The following is a 21,544-nucleotide window of genomic DNA, read 5'->3' as shown; positions in this document are numbered from 1 at the left end:
GCCTCGCCTCCATGGAGCGAGGTGGAGCCGGCCAGGGGCTGGGTGGGCCCCAGGAGTGCTCCACCCAGGAGACTTCTTCATGAATCCTCACCTAGCCAGCCCTGGCCTCTGGAATCTTTGATGGTTTCCTAGAGCTCAGCTCTTCTTCTTCTCCCCGGCAGGACTTGTACCACCAGTCGTACGACTGTGTCTGCGTCATGTTCGCCTCCATTCCGGATTTCAAAGAATTCTACACGGAGTCAGATGTGAACAAGGAGGGCTTAGAATGCCTTCGGCTCCTGAACGAGATCATCGCGGACTTTGATGATGTAGGTCTGAGGGTTACCCCTCAAGGGCAGGGCCCAGTCCCCCATTTCAAGATTCCAATGCACTTCAGTGAACTCAGTATAGTAACATACCTAAAGACATGTCCTCTGGCTTAACTTCCAATGGTTGGAGTTAAGACATGTGCTGTATTGAAGCAATAATTTGGGAGAGACAGAAACATTTTATTTTTGAAGCTGATGATGATTGCTAGATACAGCTACCAAAATCTGTATCCTGCACACTAGTAAATTTTCTACCAAGTCTTAACCTTCAGGGACAATATTTGCCCACCCTTTTATATGTTAAAATATAATGAATCTATTTATTATAGTAGATTGTTGGCATGTCTGTGCACACTTCAAGGTCTTTGTCAGACATCAACTTGAGCTAGGTATGAATGATATGTTTTATTATTGACAATAGTGCATCATATTTTAGAAAGGACAAAGTATACATTTTAGAATTTGAAATAGGTGTCATTTTTCAACTTTCAATATTCTGTCTACATAGAGAATAATGTTCAATTTTCTGAGAAGGACAAACCTGTCTCCCGTTTTAAGGGTATTGCAACTACACTACTCTTATCATTATCATGCAAACTAGAGGGACAGTGACATCCATGAGCATATGTTCAGCTTAATTCATAGAATTTTGAAATACAGAGATGAGATTATATAATACAATGGTTTTCAAATCCACCTAGTTCTTTTTTGTTCTTTTTACATTTTTTATTGGTGCATCACGACAAACCTAGTTCTGACTGTCTTTGAGTCCTGTGTGTTTTTTCCTACTGCCATCCTATATGAGGTTTCCTAAATATTCATGGAGAAGTCATGACAATCAAAGATTTCTACCATTATCCCTGGTGCCTAGTAAAAAGAGGTCGTGCAAGCTTGCTTCAGCTGCCCCTCAGGAATATAGCTTGTGCTGAGAGCAAGTGACAATGGGAATGTGGATATGCAATCCAGGGATTTGCTCACTGGCTTACGTTCTTTGACATGTAACCCTAAAAGAGCCTTCTCTGAAAACAGGAGTATTGAGGAGGGAGCAAGAAAGGGCTCTGGTCTTTAGTTGGTGCCATTCATTTGAGCCCTGCCCCTCTGGAGCAGATACAGAACCTTCCAGAGTTTCCACCCATCCTCCCTCTGCCCTACAGCTTCTGTCTGGGAAGCTTCTAGCTTTTAACTTTCAGTCATCCCATCCCAAACCTTGAAGTCATGGAATGGGGAGAAGTCACATGGGAAGAAGGCAACCAGCACTTGGACCAGAAATATTAGGGCTGATGGAGGAGCCTTTCTAGATCTCTGTTCTTTCCAACTGAGGCCAAAGTCCAATCCTCAGCACTGACCATTGGTCACATATCATCCTGACCCTGCAGGGAAGACTTCCCTCACTGAATCAGAATTTCATGTTGATACTTTTCAAACATTGAGTCAGGAAATTTGAGGCCGTTTCTTACCCTGTTTCCTTCTCTAGCCAAGGTCATTCAGGTTCATGGGTAGCAACTCCCTGTGCTCTCTTCCTCCCAAGGCCATGCCCTTGTGGATTTCCCCCAGCAAAGTCCCAGGTCAAGGTGGTGACGGTGGTTGAGACAAGCCTTGTTCACTTGGCTGTGCACTAGTGTTTGAGAAGGGCTTGGCTTTGGGTCCATGTCCATCTAAGTAACTGAATGACTATCATCGTTTGCAGCTGCTGTCCAAGCCAAAATTCAGCGGTGTTGAAAAAATCAAGACCATCGGCAGCACCTACATGGCAGCCACGGGTCTGAGCGCTGTGCCCAGCCAGGAGCACGCCCAGGTACAGACGCGTCCGCCACCACCTGTGCATGCCAGCCTCGGCTCTGTGCACAGACCATCCTGGAGCCACAGAGACCGAGAGACCACTGAGTATACAACCTAAGCAATCTAAGCAATCCTATGAAAAAGAGAATTATGGAGGCTTCGTAGGGTCTGAGGGTCTGTCCTGGGGCTCTAGTAAATGAACATAAGAAAAGCCAGTCGGTAGCTGGTGAGAACAGATATACCATATATCTCTTATATAACAGATATGCAGTGCAGTGAAGATGAAAGGACGCTCAGTAAGGATGGTCCTGGTCCTTCTGTTTAAGCTGTGCAGTTAAAACCCAGTTGGTCACATAGGAATTTGGTTGAAAAGATGGTTTGTGCCGCAGTCTGGCTGGGCACAAATGCCGCAGTCTGGCTGGGCACAAAATCACGAGCCACCACACAGCTTGTAGATTCAAACAGCAACTCTTTATTCCCGAACTCACATCAGCCATCTACAAACACGTTCTGGGGAAATCCACGTTCTCTGCCCAAATCCACCTCCACTGGGCTTCTATCTCCAAAATATACTGTCTGAATCCCGTGAGAACTCAAGGGGAACTCAGGCAGCAGGATACGCCCTATTCCCAGCAGGAATAATCTTAAACCTTAAACCTGGAACCTAAACTGGGAACGCCCTAAACACGATTATCTTAAACCGGGAACACCCTAATCCGCCCTGGTCCTTGAGCAAGGTCACCTACATTCAATGTCACTGCAAAATGTCAGCAACATGGGGTACGCTGGCAAGGAAATTGTCATACCTACTTGGCTAATGGCTCCCAGCAGGTTTGGGCAAAATTGGGTATCTGCACTCCACTGGGGATCCTAGGAGATCATCTTCATGTTGTATTTGCAGGTAGACAAGGGGTCCATAAGGAAGCCCCCTCTTTCCCCTCAGGACAGTGGATCTTCTGCCTGACTCTCAGCACAGGTTTTCTGTGCAGCCTGCCCTCTGCTGGACGCAGCACAGAGCAATAGAACTTACCAGAACTCAGCTTTCTGAAGACAGGTAGAGGGAGCAGCCCAGCCCCACTTGCCTGTCCTCTCTTCCTACACTCACCTGGTGTGGGAGGAGCCAGAGGCCAGGTGTCAGAGCAGAGCCGCTCCTCCAGCAGCTGACCGGTCTGACTTCCCTCCTAACAGTCCTGGGCAAAGAACAGGAGGTGGAAGTTCTGTCTCAAGTTGTAACTCTCCTGCTTTTCCAAGGGAACGGGACAATACATGTTCCACTTGTTCTCCTCTTCAGGTGGTGGGTTTCAGTGTCATGTTTATGGGTAGGCATTGCTCTGGTACTAGGTGGAAGAGGCAAAGGAAACAAGCAATACCAGAAAGCTTAGAGAGATCTTCCCCTTATATTCTGAGCAGCACCTCCCAGCCAGCTTGGAGCCCAAGGCGGAAGGAAAACAGTGCATCCTGGACCTGGTGGTGTTTAAAGTTTTGAAGTACCGAAAAATGGTGAATACTCTTAATGTCTAAAGGACTGAAAAATTACAGAGGAAAATGTAAAACGGAGGTTTTTAAATGTAACATTGTTTGAATTTTAAATCCCTTAATCCCTTACTAAGAAAACTAATTATCATTTTACTTTCCTGACTTTAATGGAACAAACTTATACTTTTTCAATGCCTTTAAAGTCCTGGAAAAACTGAGCCATTAAAAATAACACGAGAACATGAATTCAGGAACAGGCGATCTTCTTTTTGCCTCAGGCTCAAAGATGCTCCGCACAGCATTGCCAGGACGGTCTGTCCTCGTCCAAGCGGCTGTCGTAGCAGCAGACCACAGAACAGGCTCTTCTAAGTGCTCACTGCTCTGAAGCTGGGGAGTCCAAGGTGGAGAGGATAATTCAGCCTACAGCACTTTCTTTAGAACTTCATTATTTCAGTTCACCCTGAATTTTTCTGCGTTGGTTTTGATTTTTAAAACATGGCATTAGAATATTATTTGTCAAGATTGCTGCGCTCTTTGGCGCCCCCTGAAGCCAACAGCTATTACCAGCAGAATCCAGGAGTGGCATTGTTTCTGCAGGAGAAAATTTTGGACAGGATATGAAATGTAGTCAAAATATAACAGAGTTTATTAGGAAGGAAAGCACTCTCAAGAATAAAGGAGGGGTCATCTCTAAGAGGAGAGAGCAATGATGTGCTTTGCTACCCAGTTGTATTGGCAGGGGGGAGGGTCTTAGGGAAGTTTCTAGAGACCTGCCCAGGTACCACCCCTCACCTTTTGACTAACAGTAGAATTGCCTGAGATTTTTAAAGTTCCTACTGCTCATGATTTTATCCATAGGTTCCCAAGTGAAACCCATGAGGATTGGGATTGTACCATTTTAATGAGTTCAAAATGATATGCTAAAGGCAGCCCTGGGTCACGTTGGCCCACACGGACTGGTTCTAATTGGAACTTGTATTGTTTTACAGATATTATGGTCAGTGGGTCTTGCTTTCCGTTATCCTGTCTTCCTGGGTCTTGGAATCTTTGGTCTCTGTGAAGGTCACAGAGGACCTCTTTCAGGGTAAAGCATTCTTAGGGACAGGAAGGAGTCTGGGGACATGAATTCTTTGGCCCTGGGGAAACAGCCTAGAGGACAGAAGATTGTTTGAGCAATGTCACATCCATTCTGTTCACTGAAGCCACAGTAGGTCAGATGGCCTTAGGTAAATCGTCTTTTCTTTTTTAATTTGGTATCAGTCATTTTCTACAGTTTTATTGGTTCATATTAGCTATACATAACATGAAGATCATTCTAGAAATGCATGGGATATAATTTGTTCCTGATTCAGTCCCGAGTCCTCCCCCTCCCTTTCTCCTCCCCATTCCCTTTCATACAATCGCTCTGGACAAGGAGCATATGGAGGGCCCGAAGGTCCACAGCATCGTCCCCTTAACTTCATGCTCCTGCCCCTCACCCTGAGCTGAGTGCCTGCTCACCTCACCCTGACCCAGCAGGGACCAGCCTCGTCACCTGCCTCGCCTGCTCTAGACCTGAGCCCCTGAGTGGGATCTTCCTGATTTCCATGAAGACATCCCACATCCAGAGTGAGAGGCAGCCCTCCTCGCCCCCTCCAGCCCACCACATCCTCCTGCCGCTCACCCACTCAGCCTCCAGGGTCCTCAGGAGAGTCTCCGGGCTTCTCTCTTCTGTTCGCAGTCGGGTTCTGTGCACTGACGGTCCGCATCCACTGTCCTTATTCTTTTCCCTCGACTTTTGCTCTAACCCCCACCCCCCAATTCTGCCTCAATACTGCCAGAGTCAGAAATTTCACTCCTTTTTTTTTCTTTTTTTCTTGGTACCAAGGATTGAACCCAGTGGTGCTTCACCAGTGAGCCACATCCCAGCCCTTTTAAATATTTTGTTTGGAGGCAGGGTATTTTACTGAATTGTTTTAGGACCTTACTAAATTGTCGAGGCTGGCTTTGAACTCACAATCCTCCTGTCTCAGCCTCCTGAGCCACTGGGTTTAAAGGCATGTACCACCGTACCTGGAAGAAATTCCACTCTTGATCAAAACTGTTTTCAAAGTACAAAACTCAAATCTGATTGCCTCCTCTAAGCACTCATCCTCCAAGTCCTGTCTGTGGCCCCGAACTTGGAGGATGAGTGCTTAGAGGAGGCAATGAGATACTCCTCACCAACACCCAGAAATCCTCTGCTTCCCAGCTTCCTCAGCCTCTCCCACCTGAGCTCCCCCTCTGGAGAACAAGATTATGTTCTCTCTCTAACTGTCTCCTCTCCTTCAGGATCTCACCCAAGACCTTCTCCACTCCTCTACTTCTGTGAGCCCCACTGAAACCATTACCCACTGACCTGACCGTGGGGCCACCGTGGGGCCAACCTGGGATGTCACTTGCAGCTTCCTGTGGACACCCAGATTTCTCATTTTACCCTGTCTTCCTCCTGTCCTCCCAGCTCCCCAAACAAGCCGGCTTCCACACCTGCAGCCACCACCCAACTGCCACCCTCTTCTCCCTGCAATCCAGGCACCAGAACAGCTGCAGTTCTGCATGCTTCCCTGCCACCCGGGGTGCGCCCAGCCAGCACAGCCCCACCTGTCATGACGGCTACGAGCCACCTCTTGGTCACCCCCAAGCCTGCTGTTTTTGAGGGCAGCCTGAGCTGGCCATTTCCTCCAGCTTCCCCCATCCCATGATTGACACATGCCGAGGATGTGCCAGCCCACGAGGAGCCTTTCCAGATCTTGCCCCCAGCAGGACCAAGGCTCCTCGACTTTCCTGGAAGGTGACCCCCGACACTGTCGCCCCTCCTCCTCTCTCCCCTGCCACTTCGCCAGCCCTCTCCTACCTGCCACGGCCATCCCTGCACCCAGCTCTTCGTATCTAAGTTCTTCCAGCCCTGCCTTGGCAAATCACTCTTGGCCAGGATCCCATCCCTCTGCCCCCATCACCACACAGTGCAACTCGCCTCCCCGGGCCTGACTGCCAAGTGACTCCACACCAGGCACCTGTTACCAGAGAGTGTTTTCAGGGTGAAGAAGAAAGAGCATGGCTTTCAAATGAGCATGCTCACTACCCTCATCGCCAAGTCCCCCAAGTCCCATGTTCCTTCTACATAAAGTGAACATCCCAGTTCATGAGGCTGTTGAGATAATGACACTAACATAAAAACTATGTACCAGACTCCTCGGCCACGGTAGATGATAAACGTTCATGGCAATGATGAGACGGTGGGGTTTATACTCTGTTTTGCAGATTGATACCGTTGCCCTCTCCAACGGAACAGAGTTAAGGCTTTGTTTGACATAAATGAAAACCATATGTCGTTATGATATCCATGCAGGAAATTTCTACTCGATACTAGCTATTTATGATCACAGCTTTTAATCAGAAACTTAGAAAGGTCGACCTTAAGTGCAATGACACTTGATTGGGGGAAAATACCATGCTCAAAAAATGTTAATGCTAATATTTATAGTTATCTTATAAGAAATCAATGTCACTATAATCTTTATTAACTTACCTGAAATGAGCTTAAGAGCTTGTTTCTCTAGTTTAAAGCAAAACACAATTTATGGCTTAAACAATTATTTTTGTAACAAAAGAAATCCAATTTACAAAATATAGGCTTCCCAACGATTAATGAGGTTTTCTTAAATACAAAAGTCATCTGAATAACAGCCTTTTGAAATTTAGCCTTCATTGGTGATCACCTCTGCATTTCCTATTTGCCAGAGCCACATTCTTACCCATCCAGAAACCAGGGCCTAGGAGCCCCCCAGTGCCCGGTCAGGACAGAGCCTAGGCCGTCCAGCTGCCTTGCATTTCCATTTCCTGAATGAGACAGTGACTTCTAAGCATGACGACACAGTGACTGGGAGATGACATGAATGTCAGGACTGATCGCTGTTTGAAAGAAGCGGGGCTTGTCGAGCAGTGGAGACCACAGGGATGGCAGGCGTGCAGCAGACCTGCTCCCAGGGTCCCACGCACACGCCCGGCTGGCCAGATGTCCTGGGGGGCCTCGGCATGACAGGAGCAGGGGCTTGCCCCCATCTGGGCCCTTCACTTTGCCCCAGGACCCACTGACCTCAGAGCCCCCCTTGCAGTGCCCAGCTGTTCCTTTCTGTGGCCTTTAGACTTCAAGCCCTGACAGCGAGCTTGTTGTCACGTGTGTGTATTTTTGGCTAAGGCAGTATTTTTTTACGGACATTTCACTGAAGAACGATCATTTCTGGCTTCTCCTGAAAGGGGGTGGGCTATCTGCCTGGTCTTCATGCCTGTGACAGTGACCAGCCGGGGGGCAGAAGCAGGTGCTGGGCTCGCGCTTGGCCTGCCCTTTTTGGCTGTCAGTCTGCACCGCGCCCGTGGCCTGGAGCTTCTGGGCTCCCCAGAGCCTCACCTGCTCATAGACGAACTTCTCAATCAGAGCCATCGCTGGTCGTAGCAATGATGTGAACAGTTTTGATCTTTTCCAAATCAATTCTACTGGGAACTTCAGCATCAAAACCAAAACACAGGGCTGAAGACTTTCATTCAAACCCATGCCTGCATCATACTGTAAGAAGCCAAACCTCTGGCTTTTAGTCACTGTTTCAGATACCTTAATGCCCCTTCCTCTAACACTCTTGGAGGAAATGACTTACAGGGCCAGACACAGAGGAGGGAAGAGCAGAGAGCAAGAGGGAGTAGGGCGCTCACTCCTTATCAAGGTAGGACCCTGGTGCGGGTCAGGTTTTGTGATTACTTTTAATATTTGTTACTACTTTTTAATTACTTTATTTCCTTTTAAATTGCTATTTCATTTAAACATCATTTAACATACACTTAGTATTTGATTGCTTACTATATATAAACAAGTTGGCAGCAGGCCTGGGCATGTGGGTTGTGGGCATTTCCCTGTGGAGCACCACCCTGTCCACGGTGCCCTCTGAGTCCCTGGTTGAGATTCTACTGCAGTGAGTACTCCTCACACTTCTCCCGCTCCCTCTGCCAGGCCAAACCTGATCCCAGGCTCTATGTGAGTCACCCCAGGACTCTTGCACCTGCTCACCCAGGGTATTAGCAAGCCCAAGCTCTCTGGCAACAATGGAAGGAAACGTTTTCCTTCCACCTCCACCACTGGGTCTCTGTATATTAGGAGCTGTCCAGTTTGACTGTTGGGGATTTTATTTAGCAGTCTGGGGATCCCCACCCACCCCACCCCATGCCTGGTCTGGGGCACTTGCTGAGGACGGACCTCCCTCGGAGTTCAGAGTGGGGAATGAACAGTGGTAGCAGTTCCAGGGTGAGCAGGGAGCTGGCAGCCTCAGAGGGACCCCGCTGGGCCAGGAGGAGCAGACAGCAGGGAGGAGGCTCCTGCCGCTGCCAGGACCCAGGGGCAGAAGTGCTCGTTGAAAGCAACGAGGAGCCCATCCCTTTGCTGGTGAGAACAGAGCCACACAGGTGCTGTTGAGGTGAAGGCACTGTCCCAAAGCCGCGCACTTTTGTACCAACACCAAGCTATCATGGTGCGCCACCAGCGAGGGAAGCCTCTTTCTGTGTGTGCTGTTAAGAGGCAGCTGACAACTGAGACGATGAGCCTCCCCGTCACCGCACGTCCGCGGCTCTCAGAGACACTGGAGTGTCAGACACTCAGGTCACTGCCAAAGCCCCAGCGGCACGGGATGCTCTGAGTGTGGAAAGAGGAGGGTGCCCAGCCAGTGTCCCCCAAACCCACATGCTAATGGCCTGCCAGCTCACAGTGCTGTTGGCAGGTGGTGGGACCTTTAGGACATGGGGCCTCGTGAGTGGAGGTCAGGTCACTGGGGAAATGCCTTCAAAGGGGATGTTGGCACCTGGCCATTTCCCATCTCTCACTTCCTGGCTGCCATGAAGTGACACACACTCCCGGCCCAGAGCTATGGGGACAAGTGACCATGGACTGAAACCTCTGAAATCATGGGTCAAAATAAACCTTTTCTCCTTTTAATCGTTCACCTCAGGTATTCTGTCATAGTGATGGAAAGCTGACAAACACACCTCCTGGATGCCCTTCACATTGGGCAGAGGGATGCTCTTCTCCATCACAAAGGGTGATGATCCAAAGCCCTAGGGATAGAGGCTGAATGTACTGCTTGTGTCAGTTCACATCATCCTAACCACCACCCAATGGGGTAGAGAGTTATTGTCCCACATACTAGTGAGGATGCTGAAGCCTAGTGAAGTTAAGTGACTCAACCAAAGTCACACAGCTAACGATTGCAGAACCTGTGGCTAAGCCCAGTTGTGCCAGACTCAGGCAATATTCACTGAGCCCCTTCCTGGGGTGAGCAGAGAACATCACAGCAAGAGTTCTTCCTGCTCACCCGGAGGTCTGACAGCTATCCAGAGAACTTAGAGGTCTAATCAGATCTTCTGGGAGAAGATCTTTTCCAACAAGAAAAAAAGTGCTTCTTAGGTGACAGCCCAAGTCCCCTACAAAATCAAGAAAGTGGGATTTTGCATACTACGAATTTTCCATCAGGGAACACAGAGCTGGGCACACAGCAGGCGCTCAGTGCACAGAAGGAAGAAGGGGAGGAGGTCATGTTAATTTTAGCCTAAGAGGTCACCTCCGTGGTTACCAAGTAGTTACTTGACTTCAAGTAATCTCAGTAGCCATTCGGTTGTCTTGCTGTGTTGCTGGAAGTCAGCTACCTATTGGGAGGTATCTAGCAGAAATTATTTGGGTCATGGGAGAAATAACTGCTTCATACTTCCATCAAAAATTTATCAAGAGCTCAGTTAGAAGCACCTTTCAAAATGAATTGAGTTCTTCCAGAGACCAAGCATATTTTTTCCTAGGGTTTACTAAGCCCATATGAGATCTTGACGTTGGATTTATACCCCACTCCCCAAACTCAATCTCTTCTTGTTACTCAGGTCACTTAAAACCTGAGGTTTAAACCTGCTGCATGAAAACAGATGTGTCAATAACTCACTAGAGAGCAGAGCGCACCTGCTGCACTTTATACCAAACCATTTCCCCATGGCCAATCCGTCCTCCCCAGGGGACAGCTGCAGTCTGAGCCACACACGCTCCTGCCTGTTGATTCTGCAGCCCGTGCTTCCTGCTAAGGAGCAAGATGATTTCCAACTCATGGCACAGGCCCCAAAGCCCGCATTCCCCGCAAGTCATGATAGCAAGCCTCGCTGTTCCTAAGAAATAACACTGCACTGCCACCAGAGTCAGCTGACTGTGGCTTTGTGGTTCCAAGGATTTCACTATTTTTTCCTCCCATGATTTTATGGTGAGAATTCACAGCAAAAGCACTCTTCCATTATTTTTTCTACAAGATTTTTTACTTGACAAATTGAAGAAATCTTTCTCTTAATGGATTTCTTCCTTCTCTTGAAGCTTATTTCCTCTTTCTGCTAAGTTTCTGTTATTTCGTGCTGTGGCTCTCACCGGGAGCAGTTCCCCCTTCCCGGGGATATTTGCCAATGAGAAGAGACACTTGGGTTTTCACAGCTAGAGGTGGGGTGCCACTCGTGTCTCCTAGAGGCTGCAGGGTGCCCGCCTGATGCATGATGGTCCCCAGAACAAAGAATTGCCCAGCAGGGGGAGGAGGGGAGGAACAGAGCTGGGGAGCACTGCCTCCCCATTCCTGCTAGATCACTCTGCAGATCAGGGGAGCCACCCTCGGGTCACCTCCTCTTTCCATCAGTGCTGCCTCCGTTCTCCCCCTCCCTGGGCTTTGAATGCATGGCTTAAGCCCACTGTCTCCATCTCCTGCTCCCCCACCCCTGCAGAGCCTCTGAGAGGGCGTTTGTCATCACCCCCATGGACAATGCTCCCCAGATGCTCCTTCCTGGGCATGTGCCACAGGCGCACAGTAGGCTGGACGCTTCAGCTCAGCCCGGAAGGCGGAGCAGCTCACGGGGACTTGGAAACCTCGGCTCTCTGAATTGTTTTGGTGCATCTCATCATTAAATATGGGGGGAGCCGAGACCTTCAGAAAGTCTAAATTTACTCTGTTGACAGAATCATTCACAAATAACAGTAGAGAATCATTTTTAAAGTGTATCTAAATATAGAAATTAATAAAGGATGAATTCCAGAAACAAACATAAATGCAGGGGGTGTTATAAACTAGTAACCCAAGTGATAAGTGATAAGTCGGTCGTAATGGACATAGACCTTGCCACTGTCTTCCGTGGAAACTCTGGGCCTCCTCTCCTCCGGCTCTTGATCCTCTCATCCCCATGGGATGATGAAACACGCGGCGACGGGGCAGAGAGGAAATTGTCCCCGCCCTACGTTAGTTTGCAAGGTCTGCCCTGACCAAGTATGAGAGACGGGTGTGACAAAGGGTGGCAGGACTGGAAGGCTCAGTGGCAGCAAGTGACCGTCTCTGTCTGGGGGCTGTAATCTGGAATCCAGGTGTGTGCAGGGTGGGCTCCTCCTGAGGCCTCTCCTTGGCTTGTGGGTGGCGACTTCTTCTCGCGGTGTCCTCATGCGGTTGTCCCTCTGTGTGTGCCTGTGTCCTAATCTCTTCTTGAGGACAGTGGCACACGCCTGTAATCCCAGCGGCTTGGGAGGCTGAGGCAGGAGGATCGTGAGTGGAAGCCAGCCTCAGCAATGTCGAGGTGCTAAACTACTCAGTGAGACCCTGCCCCCACCCCCAGTAAAAAAATACAAAATAGGGCTGGGGATGTGGCTCAGTGGTCAAGTGTCCCTGAGTTCAAACCCCGGTACCTCCCCCCAAATGAAAGACACCAGCGTATTAGATAAGGGCCCACCCCAATGGCCTCAATGAATTAGCTCTTTAAAGACTGATTTCCACATATCCAGTAGTCATACTCTGTGGTCCTCGCTTAGGACTTCAACATAAGACTCTGGGGTGGGGGACATAATTCAGCCACAAGACTCTCCGCTTCTGGACATTCAAGGGTGAAAGAGGAAGGGCATTCCCAAAGCCAGGGCCTGGGAACAGTGGCCATTGTCCTGAAGTGTGCTAACTGGGAGCCAGCACACCTCAGCCCACCACGATGCTTTTGTCTGACGGTGCCTCTATTCCGGAGGTTTACGCCTCCGTTGCCAGCAACATGGGTTCCAACGCAGTGCTTCCTCCAGATGAGGCTTAGTTCCTACCACTTGCCTTAGAGCTGTCAGTGTGGCCTTCAGACTGCAGCTGAGGCTTGAGTAGGAGAAGCCTCCTTTTGTGGACCTCTGACCCACATCTCCATGTCTACCTTCTTCCAGGAGCCGGAGCGGCAGTACCTGCACATAGGCACCATGGTGGAGTTTGCCTTTGCCCTGGTGGCCAAGCTGGATGCTATCAACAAGCACTCCTTCAATGACTTCAAGCTGCGAGTGGGTAGGTGGCACAAAAAGATGGGGTTTCAGCCGGGGCAGGGGCCAGGAGCACGGAACAGAGGCACAGGAACACTGCTGCCCCTGGTGATGTTGGAGTAGAACAATTGCAGATGCGTCTTTAGGGGAGCTGGGCTGGATTGCAGTTGGAAGGGCTGGGGAAGCAATGAGCCCCTAAAGCACTTTTATCCAAATTAGAAAAAAAACACCCCCTCTGGTTGGACCCACGGTGCACATGGTTTAGCAAGTGCAGAGTGAACTGGATCTATCTCCACAGCACCCTGTGTCCAACCAAGGTCCAGTCTGCACAGCGCAGAATGTATAGCCATCCAGAGGTGCAGAGACTGCAAGGTGTCCATTGAAGATGCTCTGCTAATTTCATACACTGCTACCAGCGAAGCTAGAACCTGCCACTGACTAAAACATTCCTCCAGATTTCAGAGACGTGAAATGTCATTAAAAGTGCATATTAGCATTGTTGAAATACAGTCCCACATTCCCTGACCACAACCTACAAGAACACCAGATGCATCCTAGGTTCTGGAATAGTCATAGCCTTTGATTGTCTTCCTTTGTTGATTTTTTTCTTAGGGGAAAAAGCAATGATTTTTAACATAAATAAAAATAATAACTTTTGCTTCATTGAGAAAATAACTTCCTGATCTCTAAAAAGTTCTTAACAAACTTTAAGTTGATTTTTTAACATGCTTCATGATTACTTACCATTTACAACTTCTTAATTCAAAATGTCTTAAGCCGTGCAGTTGGCACCCAGCTGCCTCAAAGGCAGGCAGAGTTGCCCTCAGCCCCTTATGATTTATAAAACCTCCTTTGACAATTTCATCATTTTCTTGGCAACATATTTTGCTACTTTCAAAAGTCCGTATAAAAGTGGTTCTTGTGGAAAGTTCCATCTGTATGGTTTTTAACTTTCTCTTGAATACAGATTTCAACTTTTAGGGAAAAAAAAATCTAGATATTAAGTACTATGTTTTTCCTTTGCTGTACAAGAAGCCTGAATTTAAAAACCTGGAAATATTTTACATCTTTAGCAAATGTGATTCTCTTCTCTGTATGTCTGTTAGATGCCAGTATTCAAGCATGCTGTTTTAGTACACTTTCTTACCTCTGTGGACAGAGAACTTTTATCAGAGCTCTGCCAAACATACTGTGAAGCAGACCAGGTGGGCATCACACTGTCTTGGACATTAGGAAATGCTGTCCTCAAACTTTCATACTACTCCTCTGAACTAACCCTTTTGATATTGCTATAACAAAATGCCTGAAGCTGGGTACTTTATAAAAAAAAAAAAAAGAGATTTGCTTAGTTCACAATTTGGGAGGTTGAAAGTAAAAGATCTGGGAGCCCCAGCCAGCCCATGGTGAGGGCCCCATCAAAACATGGCAGGTGGCATCATGGTGGGAGTGGGAGTGAGAGCTTATGTGGCAAAACAGGAAGGGAAGCCAGAGAGAGGTTCAAGGACTAGACTTGCTCTTTGGTAAGGAAGTCTGTCGTGGGAACTCACTCAGAGCCAGCAAAACCTTCCAAAGGCAGCACCCAATGACCTAATTACCTGGCAAAAAGCCCCACCTCTTAAAGGCCCCCCCACCTAACACTGAGGACCAAGCTTTCAATGCAAGAGCCCTTGGGAACACATTGGCACCACGTCCAAACCACTGAACCTTTTGAAAAAGCTATTGCAGACATAACCTTCATTGTCACACATGTGTGGACCAAAATGATCCCATCCTGCACTACAGCATGGGAATGGGACACTTGTGGGTCACATGTGCTACACCCAAGACAATTGTCTTGATACTTTAAAAATTAATATGAGCAACTGGATGACCCCCCTCAACAGGGGTTGCCGAGTGTGGCTGTAGGCTGATGGCTGAATGACGGGAGGCGTCTGTGTGCTCAGCCTCCTTTCTAAGGAGGCCTCTGTGCTGCACTTGACCGGAGTCCTCCTTTCCCCAAACCCTTGTCCTCTCCCATCATGTGGCTGTCCTGCTTGACCTCAGCACCAGATCGCAGTTCACAGGTAGGAACTCTGAAGAACAATATCGTCCCCAAAAAGTGAAAGTACAAAGAAGAGCTGACTTCACTCCCGGCACTCCTTGCGGCACACCACGCTGTGATATCAGTGTTAATCAGACCCACAGATCAGGCACACTCTGCCCTGGATACAGACGGCCTCGCTGCCAGCAAGATCAGTCTGGGCTCTCCCCACGCCCAGAGCTGCTGCCCACGCAGCCAGAAGAAAGCTGGTGGATGAGGGGCTGGGTCCCCGGCCAGTGTCCAGAGCTGACTCCTGAGTGCTGTGCCCAGTGACACAGCTGGAATAAACCACCTGGGCTCTGCTCCCTAAAGCAGAAGTGAGTTTTACTGAGTATTCAGAGAATCCAGGGGGGATGCGTTTCTCCCCTCTTTCATAGCTGTGAGATTTTATGCCGCAGCATTTGGACCATTCCCAAGGCTGAAAAGAGGAAGCTTTGCCTGAAAATACCAGTAAGGAATTAAATCTACCCAGCAGAAATTGACTTTCTCAGAAACACCCTCATTGATCAATGCAGTTGGAGCAAGGTTAAGGGCCAGGTTCAGGAGAAAATGTGGGGAGGTGACAGATGTCTTTACCTCTGGGTGTGGCCTTCCTCTGCCCCTCCCAGAGCAACTGTGTGTTTGCACTGAGTTCTCGAGCATGTGTTTTACTCAGCTTTGTCACTGCTGTGACTAAAGGACCCCACCAGCACAAAAAAAGTTTATTCAGGGGCTCACAGTTCCAGATGTCTTAGTCCATAGACTGTCAGGTCCACTCTCAGGGCACGAGGTGGGGCAGCACATCATGGAGGAAGAGTGTAGCAGAGGGAAGCAGCTCACATGGTGATCAGGAAGCAGAGAGAGACTCCATGCTCCAGATACAAATTATGTACCCCACAGCCACACCCCAATGAACCACTTCCTCCAGCCACACCCACCTGCCTCCAGCCACCACCCAGTTAATCCCATCAGGGATTAATTCACTGATTAGGTTAAGGAGGTGGCCCAATCATTTCTCCTCCAAACCTCCTTGCTCTGTCTCACGTGTGAGCTTTTGGAGGACCCTCACATCCAAGCCATAAGAACACAGAATCACCTGCCCTTGGAGTGGAGCTGGGAGAGAACCCAGGCCTCCCCCTGTTGGAACATTGATTCGATTTTTGAAGCTCGCTCCTAATGTTAGGTGCCACCTCTGCATCCCATCCTGTGCCAAAGTGCGGCCTCCATGTACCGGAGCCACCGAGAGAGGGAGATCTGCCAAACCACTCTTGTCTTCCTCACTGGAGGCAGCCCAGGGCACCTGGTGGTCTGCGGAAGCAAAACCCATGTACGCCAGGATTCTAATAAACCCAGCAGGCCCTGGCAAGAGGTGGCTGGCTGGGTCAGGAGAGTGACGTCATGGATTCCCAGCGACCACTAGGAGGGCCATGGTTGGCGAGGCTCAGGCCCCAGCAGGCTAGTCATCCTCACTCTGATGAATGCAGGGCAGGACAGACCAGCCACAAGGGGGAAGAGACTGTGGCACAAAGATGTGTCATATGCGTCGTGAAGAGTGGCCCCTGTCAGTGTCACTCTGACCACGCTGCCTAGCCACCAAATGCAAGACGCCTGCCCCTCAACCCTATCCTTCCACTTCTAACTTTTCCCCGTTGTGTATTATTAAGGGCCAGTCATTTTCTCACATGGAAGGTTTCTCCGGGTATGTATTCCATCCAAATCTTCCCATTGCCCTCAAGGCTTTTCAACGCTAATCTCAGTAGAACTCTTTCCTAGCAGTAGTGCGAATGACAGGAAGATGGTGCAGCCTGACTCAGCAGTGGGGAAGAGCACTGTCAACAGGCTCCTCGGGAATCCAGGGGGCGGTACCAAACAACAAGCCTGTGAGAGTGACCACATGCCCAAGAAGCACATGCTGGACAGGGGAGTCCCATTGTTAGGAGCAGGGGCTGTGGGGCCCCGTGTCCCCTGCCTGCCTGCTGTGGAGCTGGGAGTCTGTTCTTTATTAGGGGACGTGACGGCATCTGCCTCTGCCTCCTCACTTGGAAAGCGGCGGTGATGACAGGTGGCCACCTCACAGGGTTGTCGTGACGATGAGAAGAGCTTCTACATGCAAAGCACTAGGGATGTGGTGCTGAGTGGGAAATGCCATGCTAGGGTGGCTCTGGTGGCTGGCACTGTCCTTGCCATGTGGCAAAATGCCGGAGGGAACCCAGGATTCCAACGGTGGCCAACAGAGAGCAGCACATCTCTTCAGCATGGCCCTGGTGATTGAAATGTGCAGATTTCCAAATTAACGTTAATTCTTTAAATGTTGGAAAGCAAAACAATGAGCCTCTCTTGTCCAAAATTATAGAAAACTGTATTGTAATGCGGAGTTTTTTGAAACCTAACGGTTTTCTGTTATAGAATGATGATACATAGCCATGTAAAAAGGTGTCAGGATCTATAGGGAAAAAAATGGACAAGCCTAAACATTGTATCACTTTTTATTAATTTATTTATTTGTTATACATGACAGTAGAATGAATTTATGCATTTGATATATGATAAATAGATGAAATATAATTTCTCATTTTTCTGAGTGTACATGTTGTAGAATCATGTTGGTCATGCAGTCACAGATATACACAGTAATAATGTCTGTTTCATTCTACTATCTTTTCTATCCCCACATCCCCTACCCTCTCTCCCTTCACTTCCCTCTACCTAATCTAAGGTAATCTATTCCCTAGTGCCCACCCCCACTTTATTGTGAATTAGCATCTGCATATTAGAGAAAACATTTGGCCTTTGATTTTGTGGGATTGGCTTATTTCACTTAGCATGATATTCTCCAACTCCAACAATTTACTGGCAAATGCCATAATTTCTCTCTTTTTAAAGCTGAATAATGTTCTATTGGATATATCTACCACATTTTCTTTATCCATTCATCTATTGAAGGACACCTAGGTTGGTTCCATAGTTTAGCTATTTTGAGTTGAGCTTCTATAAACATTGATGTGGCTGCATCACTGTAGTATGCTGATTTTAAGTCCTTTGGGTATAAACCAAGGAGTGGGAGAGCTGGGTCAAATGGTGGCACCATTCCCAGTTTTCTGAGGAATCTCCATACTGCTTTCCATAGTGGTTTCACCAATTTGCAGTCCCACTAGCAATGTATGAGTGAACCTTTTCCCCCACATCCTTGCCAATATTTATTGCTGCCTGTGTTCTTGATGTTACCATTCTGACAGGAGTGAGATGAAATCTAGTTTGATTTGCATTTCTCTAATTGCTAGGTATGTTGACCACTTTTTCATATATTTGTTGATTGATTGTATTTCTTCTTCTGTGAAATGTCTATTCAGTTCCTTAACCCATTTATTGGTTGGGTTATTTGTTCTTTTGGTGTTAAGTATTTTGAGTTCTTTATATGTCCTAGAGATTAATACTTTATCGGAGGTGCATGTGGTAAAGATTTTCTCCCAATCTATAGGCTCTCTCCTCACTTAATTGTTTCCTTTGCTGAGAAGAAGCTTTTTCATTTGAATCCATCCCATTTATTGATTTTTGATTTTATTTCTTGCGCTTTAGGAGTCTTTTTAAGGAAGTCAGATCCTAGGCTGACGTGGCGAAGATTTGGGCCTATTTTTTCCTCTATTAGGCACAGGGTCTCTGTTCTAGCACCTACATCTTTGATCCACTTTGAGTTGAGTTTTGTGCAGGGTGAGAGACAGAGGTTTACTTTCATTTTGCTACATATAGATTTCCAGTTTTGCCAGCACCTTTTGTTGAATAGACTATCTTTTCTCCAGTGAATGTTTTTGGCACCTTTGTCTAGTATGACATAACCATATTTATGAGGGTTTGTCTCTGTGTCCTCTATTCTGTACCATTGGTCTACAAGTCTATGTTGGTGCCAGTACCATGCCATTTTTGTTACTATAGCTCTGTAGTATAGTTTAAGGTCTGGTATTGTGATGCCTCCTGTTTTGCTTTTCTTGCTAGGGATTGCTTTAGCTATGCTGGTCTCTTATTTTTCCAAATAAATTTCATGATGCTTTTTCTATTTCTATGAAGAACATCATTGGGATTTTAATAGGAATTGCATTAAATCTGTATAATGCTTTTGGCAGTATGGTCATTTGACAATATTAATTATGCCTATCCAGGAGCATGAGAGATCTTTCCATCTTCTGAGGTCTTCTTCAATTTATTTCTTTAGTATTCTGTAGTTTTCACTGTAGAGGTCTTTCACCTTTTTTGTTAGATTGATTCCCAGGTATTTCATTTTATTTTTATTTATTTTTTTTTTGAGGCTATTGTGACTGGTGTAGTTTTCCTAATTTCTTTCAGTAAATTCATTGCTGATGTATAGGAATGTGTTTGATTTATGTGTGTTAATAAAATATCCAGTTTTTAGAGGGAATGCTTTAATTTTTTTTTCTCCATTTAGAATGATGCTGGCCTTGGGTTTATCATATATAGCTTTTATAATGTTGAGGTATATTTCTACTATCCCTAGTTTTTCTAGTGTTTTGAACATGAAGATGTGCTATATTTTGTCAAATACTTTTTCTGCATCAATTGAGATGATCATATGATTCTTGTTTTTAATTCTACTAATATGATGAATTATGTTTATTGATACCCATATGTTGGACCAACCCTGCATCCCTGGGATGAACCCCACTTGATCATGGTGCACTATCTTTTTAATATGTTTTTGTATGTAATTGGCCAGAATTTTATTGAGGATATTGGTCTTAAATTTTCTTTGCTTGATGTGTCTTTGTCTGGTTTGGGTATCAGGGTGCTATTAGCCTCATAGAATGAGTTTGGAAGGGTTCCCTCCTTTTCTATTTCATGGAATACGTTGAGATGATTAAGTTACAGGAATTTTCTGGCTTGGCTTTAGACTTTCATGAGTTGGGCTAATGTTTGTTTAACAATGTTGACTCAAGTAGACCCTGAAAGCTTTCCTGACCACTGCTGTCATTCAGTTCTCTTCACCCAACTCTGCTGTGTCACAGGCATTAACCATGGACCTGTAATAGCTGGTGTCATCGGAGCCCAGAAGCCACAATATGATATCTGGGGCAACACCGTCAACGTGGCCAGCAGGATGGACAGCACTGGAGTCATGGACAAAATACAGGTGATTCCCCCTCCTTTCATCTCTGACCAAGTCTGTCCTCTTAGAAACCATTAACAAATACAGTGGTAGGGTCCATTATATAATAATCCAAAAGAAAAAAGCAAAATTCCTTAAGCCTTTCACTGAGGAAATGTTCGTTCTACACTTTGTTAGCAACAACAACGAAATTCTAATAATATGTTTTAGTTGGCTTTTTTCACTGCTGTGACCACAAGACCTGACGAGAACAATTTTAGAGGAGGAAAAGTGTTTTTCTGGGTTTCACGGTTTCAGAGGTCTCAGTCCATACAGCCAACAGCATTGCTCTGGGCCCAAGGTGAGGCAGAACATCATGGCTGGAGGATGTGAAGAAGGAAACAGCTCAGGACATGGGATTAGGAAGCAGTGAGAGAGCTCCCCCCACCACAGACAAAATATAAACCCCAAAGGCATGTCCTGAGTGACCCACCTTCTGCAGCCACATCCCACCTGCCTACACTCACCACCCAGCTGACCCCTTTCAGGGGATTTGTGTACTGATCCAGCTAAGGCTCTCATGACCAATCATTCCTCCTCTGAACCTTCTTGCATTGTCTCACACATGAGCTTTGGGGGACACCTCACATCCAAACCAGAACATGACAGAAAGGCGATGCACTCAGGAACACAGCGGTGGCCTGGCAGTGACTCACGTGACAGTGGGTAGCCCAGAGCCTTAAGAACAGGAGTGCTGCCCTCCCCTCCTGTTCCTTCTCCCAGGCCCAGCACCTGGAAAAGGGCTTGGAAGGGAGAGGGATTGGGATGTGCAGCTGAAATCACCCAGAACCTGGGCCTGCCCCTGCCCGCCCTCCTGGGAAGGGAAGGCACTGAGCTGCAATTGGAAGGAGGAGAGAAGGAGAAAACTGGCAGGAGGTGAGACACGAAAATGAGGCAGCATGAGACGGCCCAACTCAGCCTCGCGTTGGGTTTGGAGGGCCAGAAGTGACCAGCAGCTCTGGGATCCACCCAAGGGAGAGAAAGGGAAGATCTAACGTTCAAAATCAATTTCGTAAAGTAGCCATAAAGTAGCTCTAATTACAACATCACTGCTCAAATTCTAGAAAAAAAAAAAGAATTTTAAATTGCTGAAAAGATAATAGGAAAAATTCTGTTATTGGAACGCTGCTGAAACTGACCCCAGGGCTGCAGTAGAGCAGTGGTCAGTCTGGGATGGAAGGATCAGGGGAGCAAGAGAGCCGGGTGGGGGGCTCTGGGCAACCCTGCCCTAGAGTCCTCTTTAACTTATTCCCAGACACTGCCCAGCCCTCCACGTGCTGAGCCCAGCCACTGCGGCTGGAGCAGGGTGCTTCAGACACAACGTGCCCCTCACATGATGCGTGGGAGACAACAGCTGGCCTCGGAATCACAGCTGTGGGGCTGCCGGTGTTCAGTGTCATGGGAGAGGACTTCCTCTGGTCTGCTGA

The 21,544-nt window shown here is 47.5% G+C and overlaps 1 protein-coding gene across 1 annotated transcript in view; it reads left to right on the top strand.

The window, feature by feature from the left end:
* Adcy2 (adenylate cyclase 2) overlaps positions 1-21,544 on the top strand; it is a 377,019-nt gene that overhangs the window by 350,521 nt on the left and 4,954 nt on the right. The window contains exons 21-24 of the mRNA XM_046430364.1: positions 162-308; positions 1,996-2,103; positions 12,814-12,928; positions 19,978-20,102. Of these exons, the coding sequence (XP_046286320.1) occupies positions 162-308; positions 1,996-2,103; positions 12,814-12,928; positions 19,978-20,102 (495 nt within the window). The remainder of the gene's footprint in view (positions 1-161; positions 309-1,995; positions 2,104-12,813; positions 12,929-19,977; positions 20,103-21,544) is intronic.

This window comes from Marmota monax, unplaced genomic scaffold, assembly GCF_021218885.2.
Source record: "Marmota monax isolate L192 unplaced genomic scaffold, Marmota_monax_Labrador192_F-V1.1 WCK01_AAM20220418_F8-fsc00082, whole genome shotgun sequence".
Lineage (NCBI taxonomy): Eukaryota > Metazoa > Chordata > Mammalia > Rodentia > Sciuridae > Marmota > Marmota monax.
The sequence above is the reverse complement of the archived record's forward strand: the minus strand, read 5'-3'. Positions and strand labels throughout refer to the sequence as shown.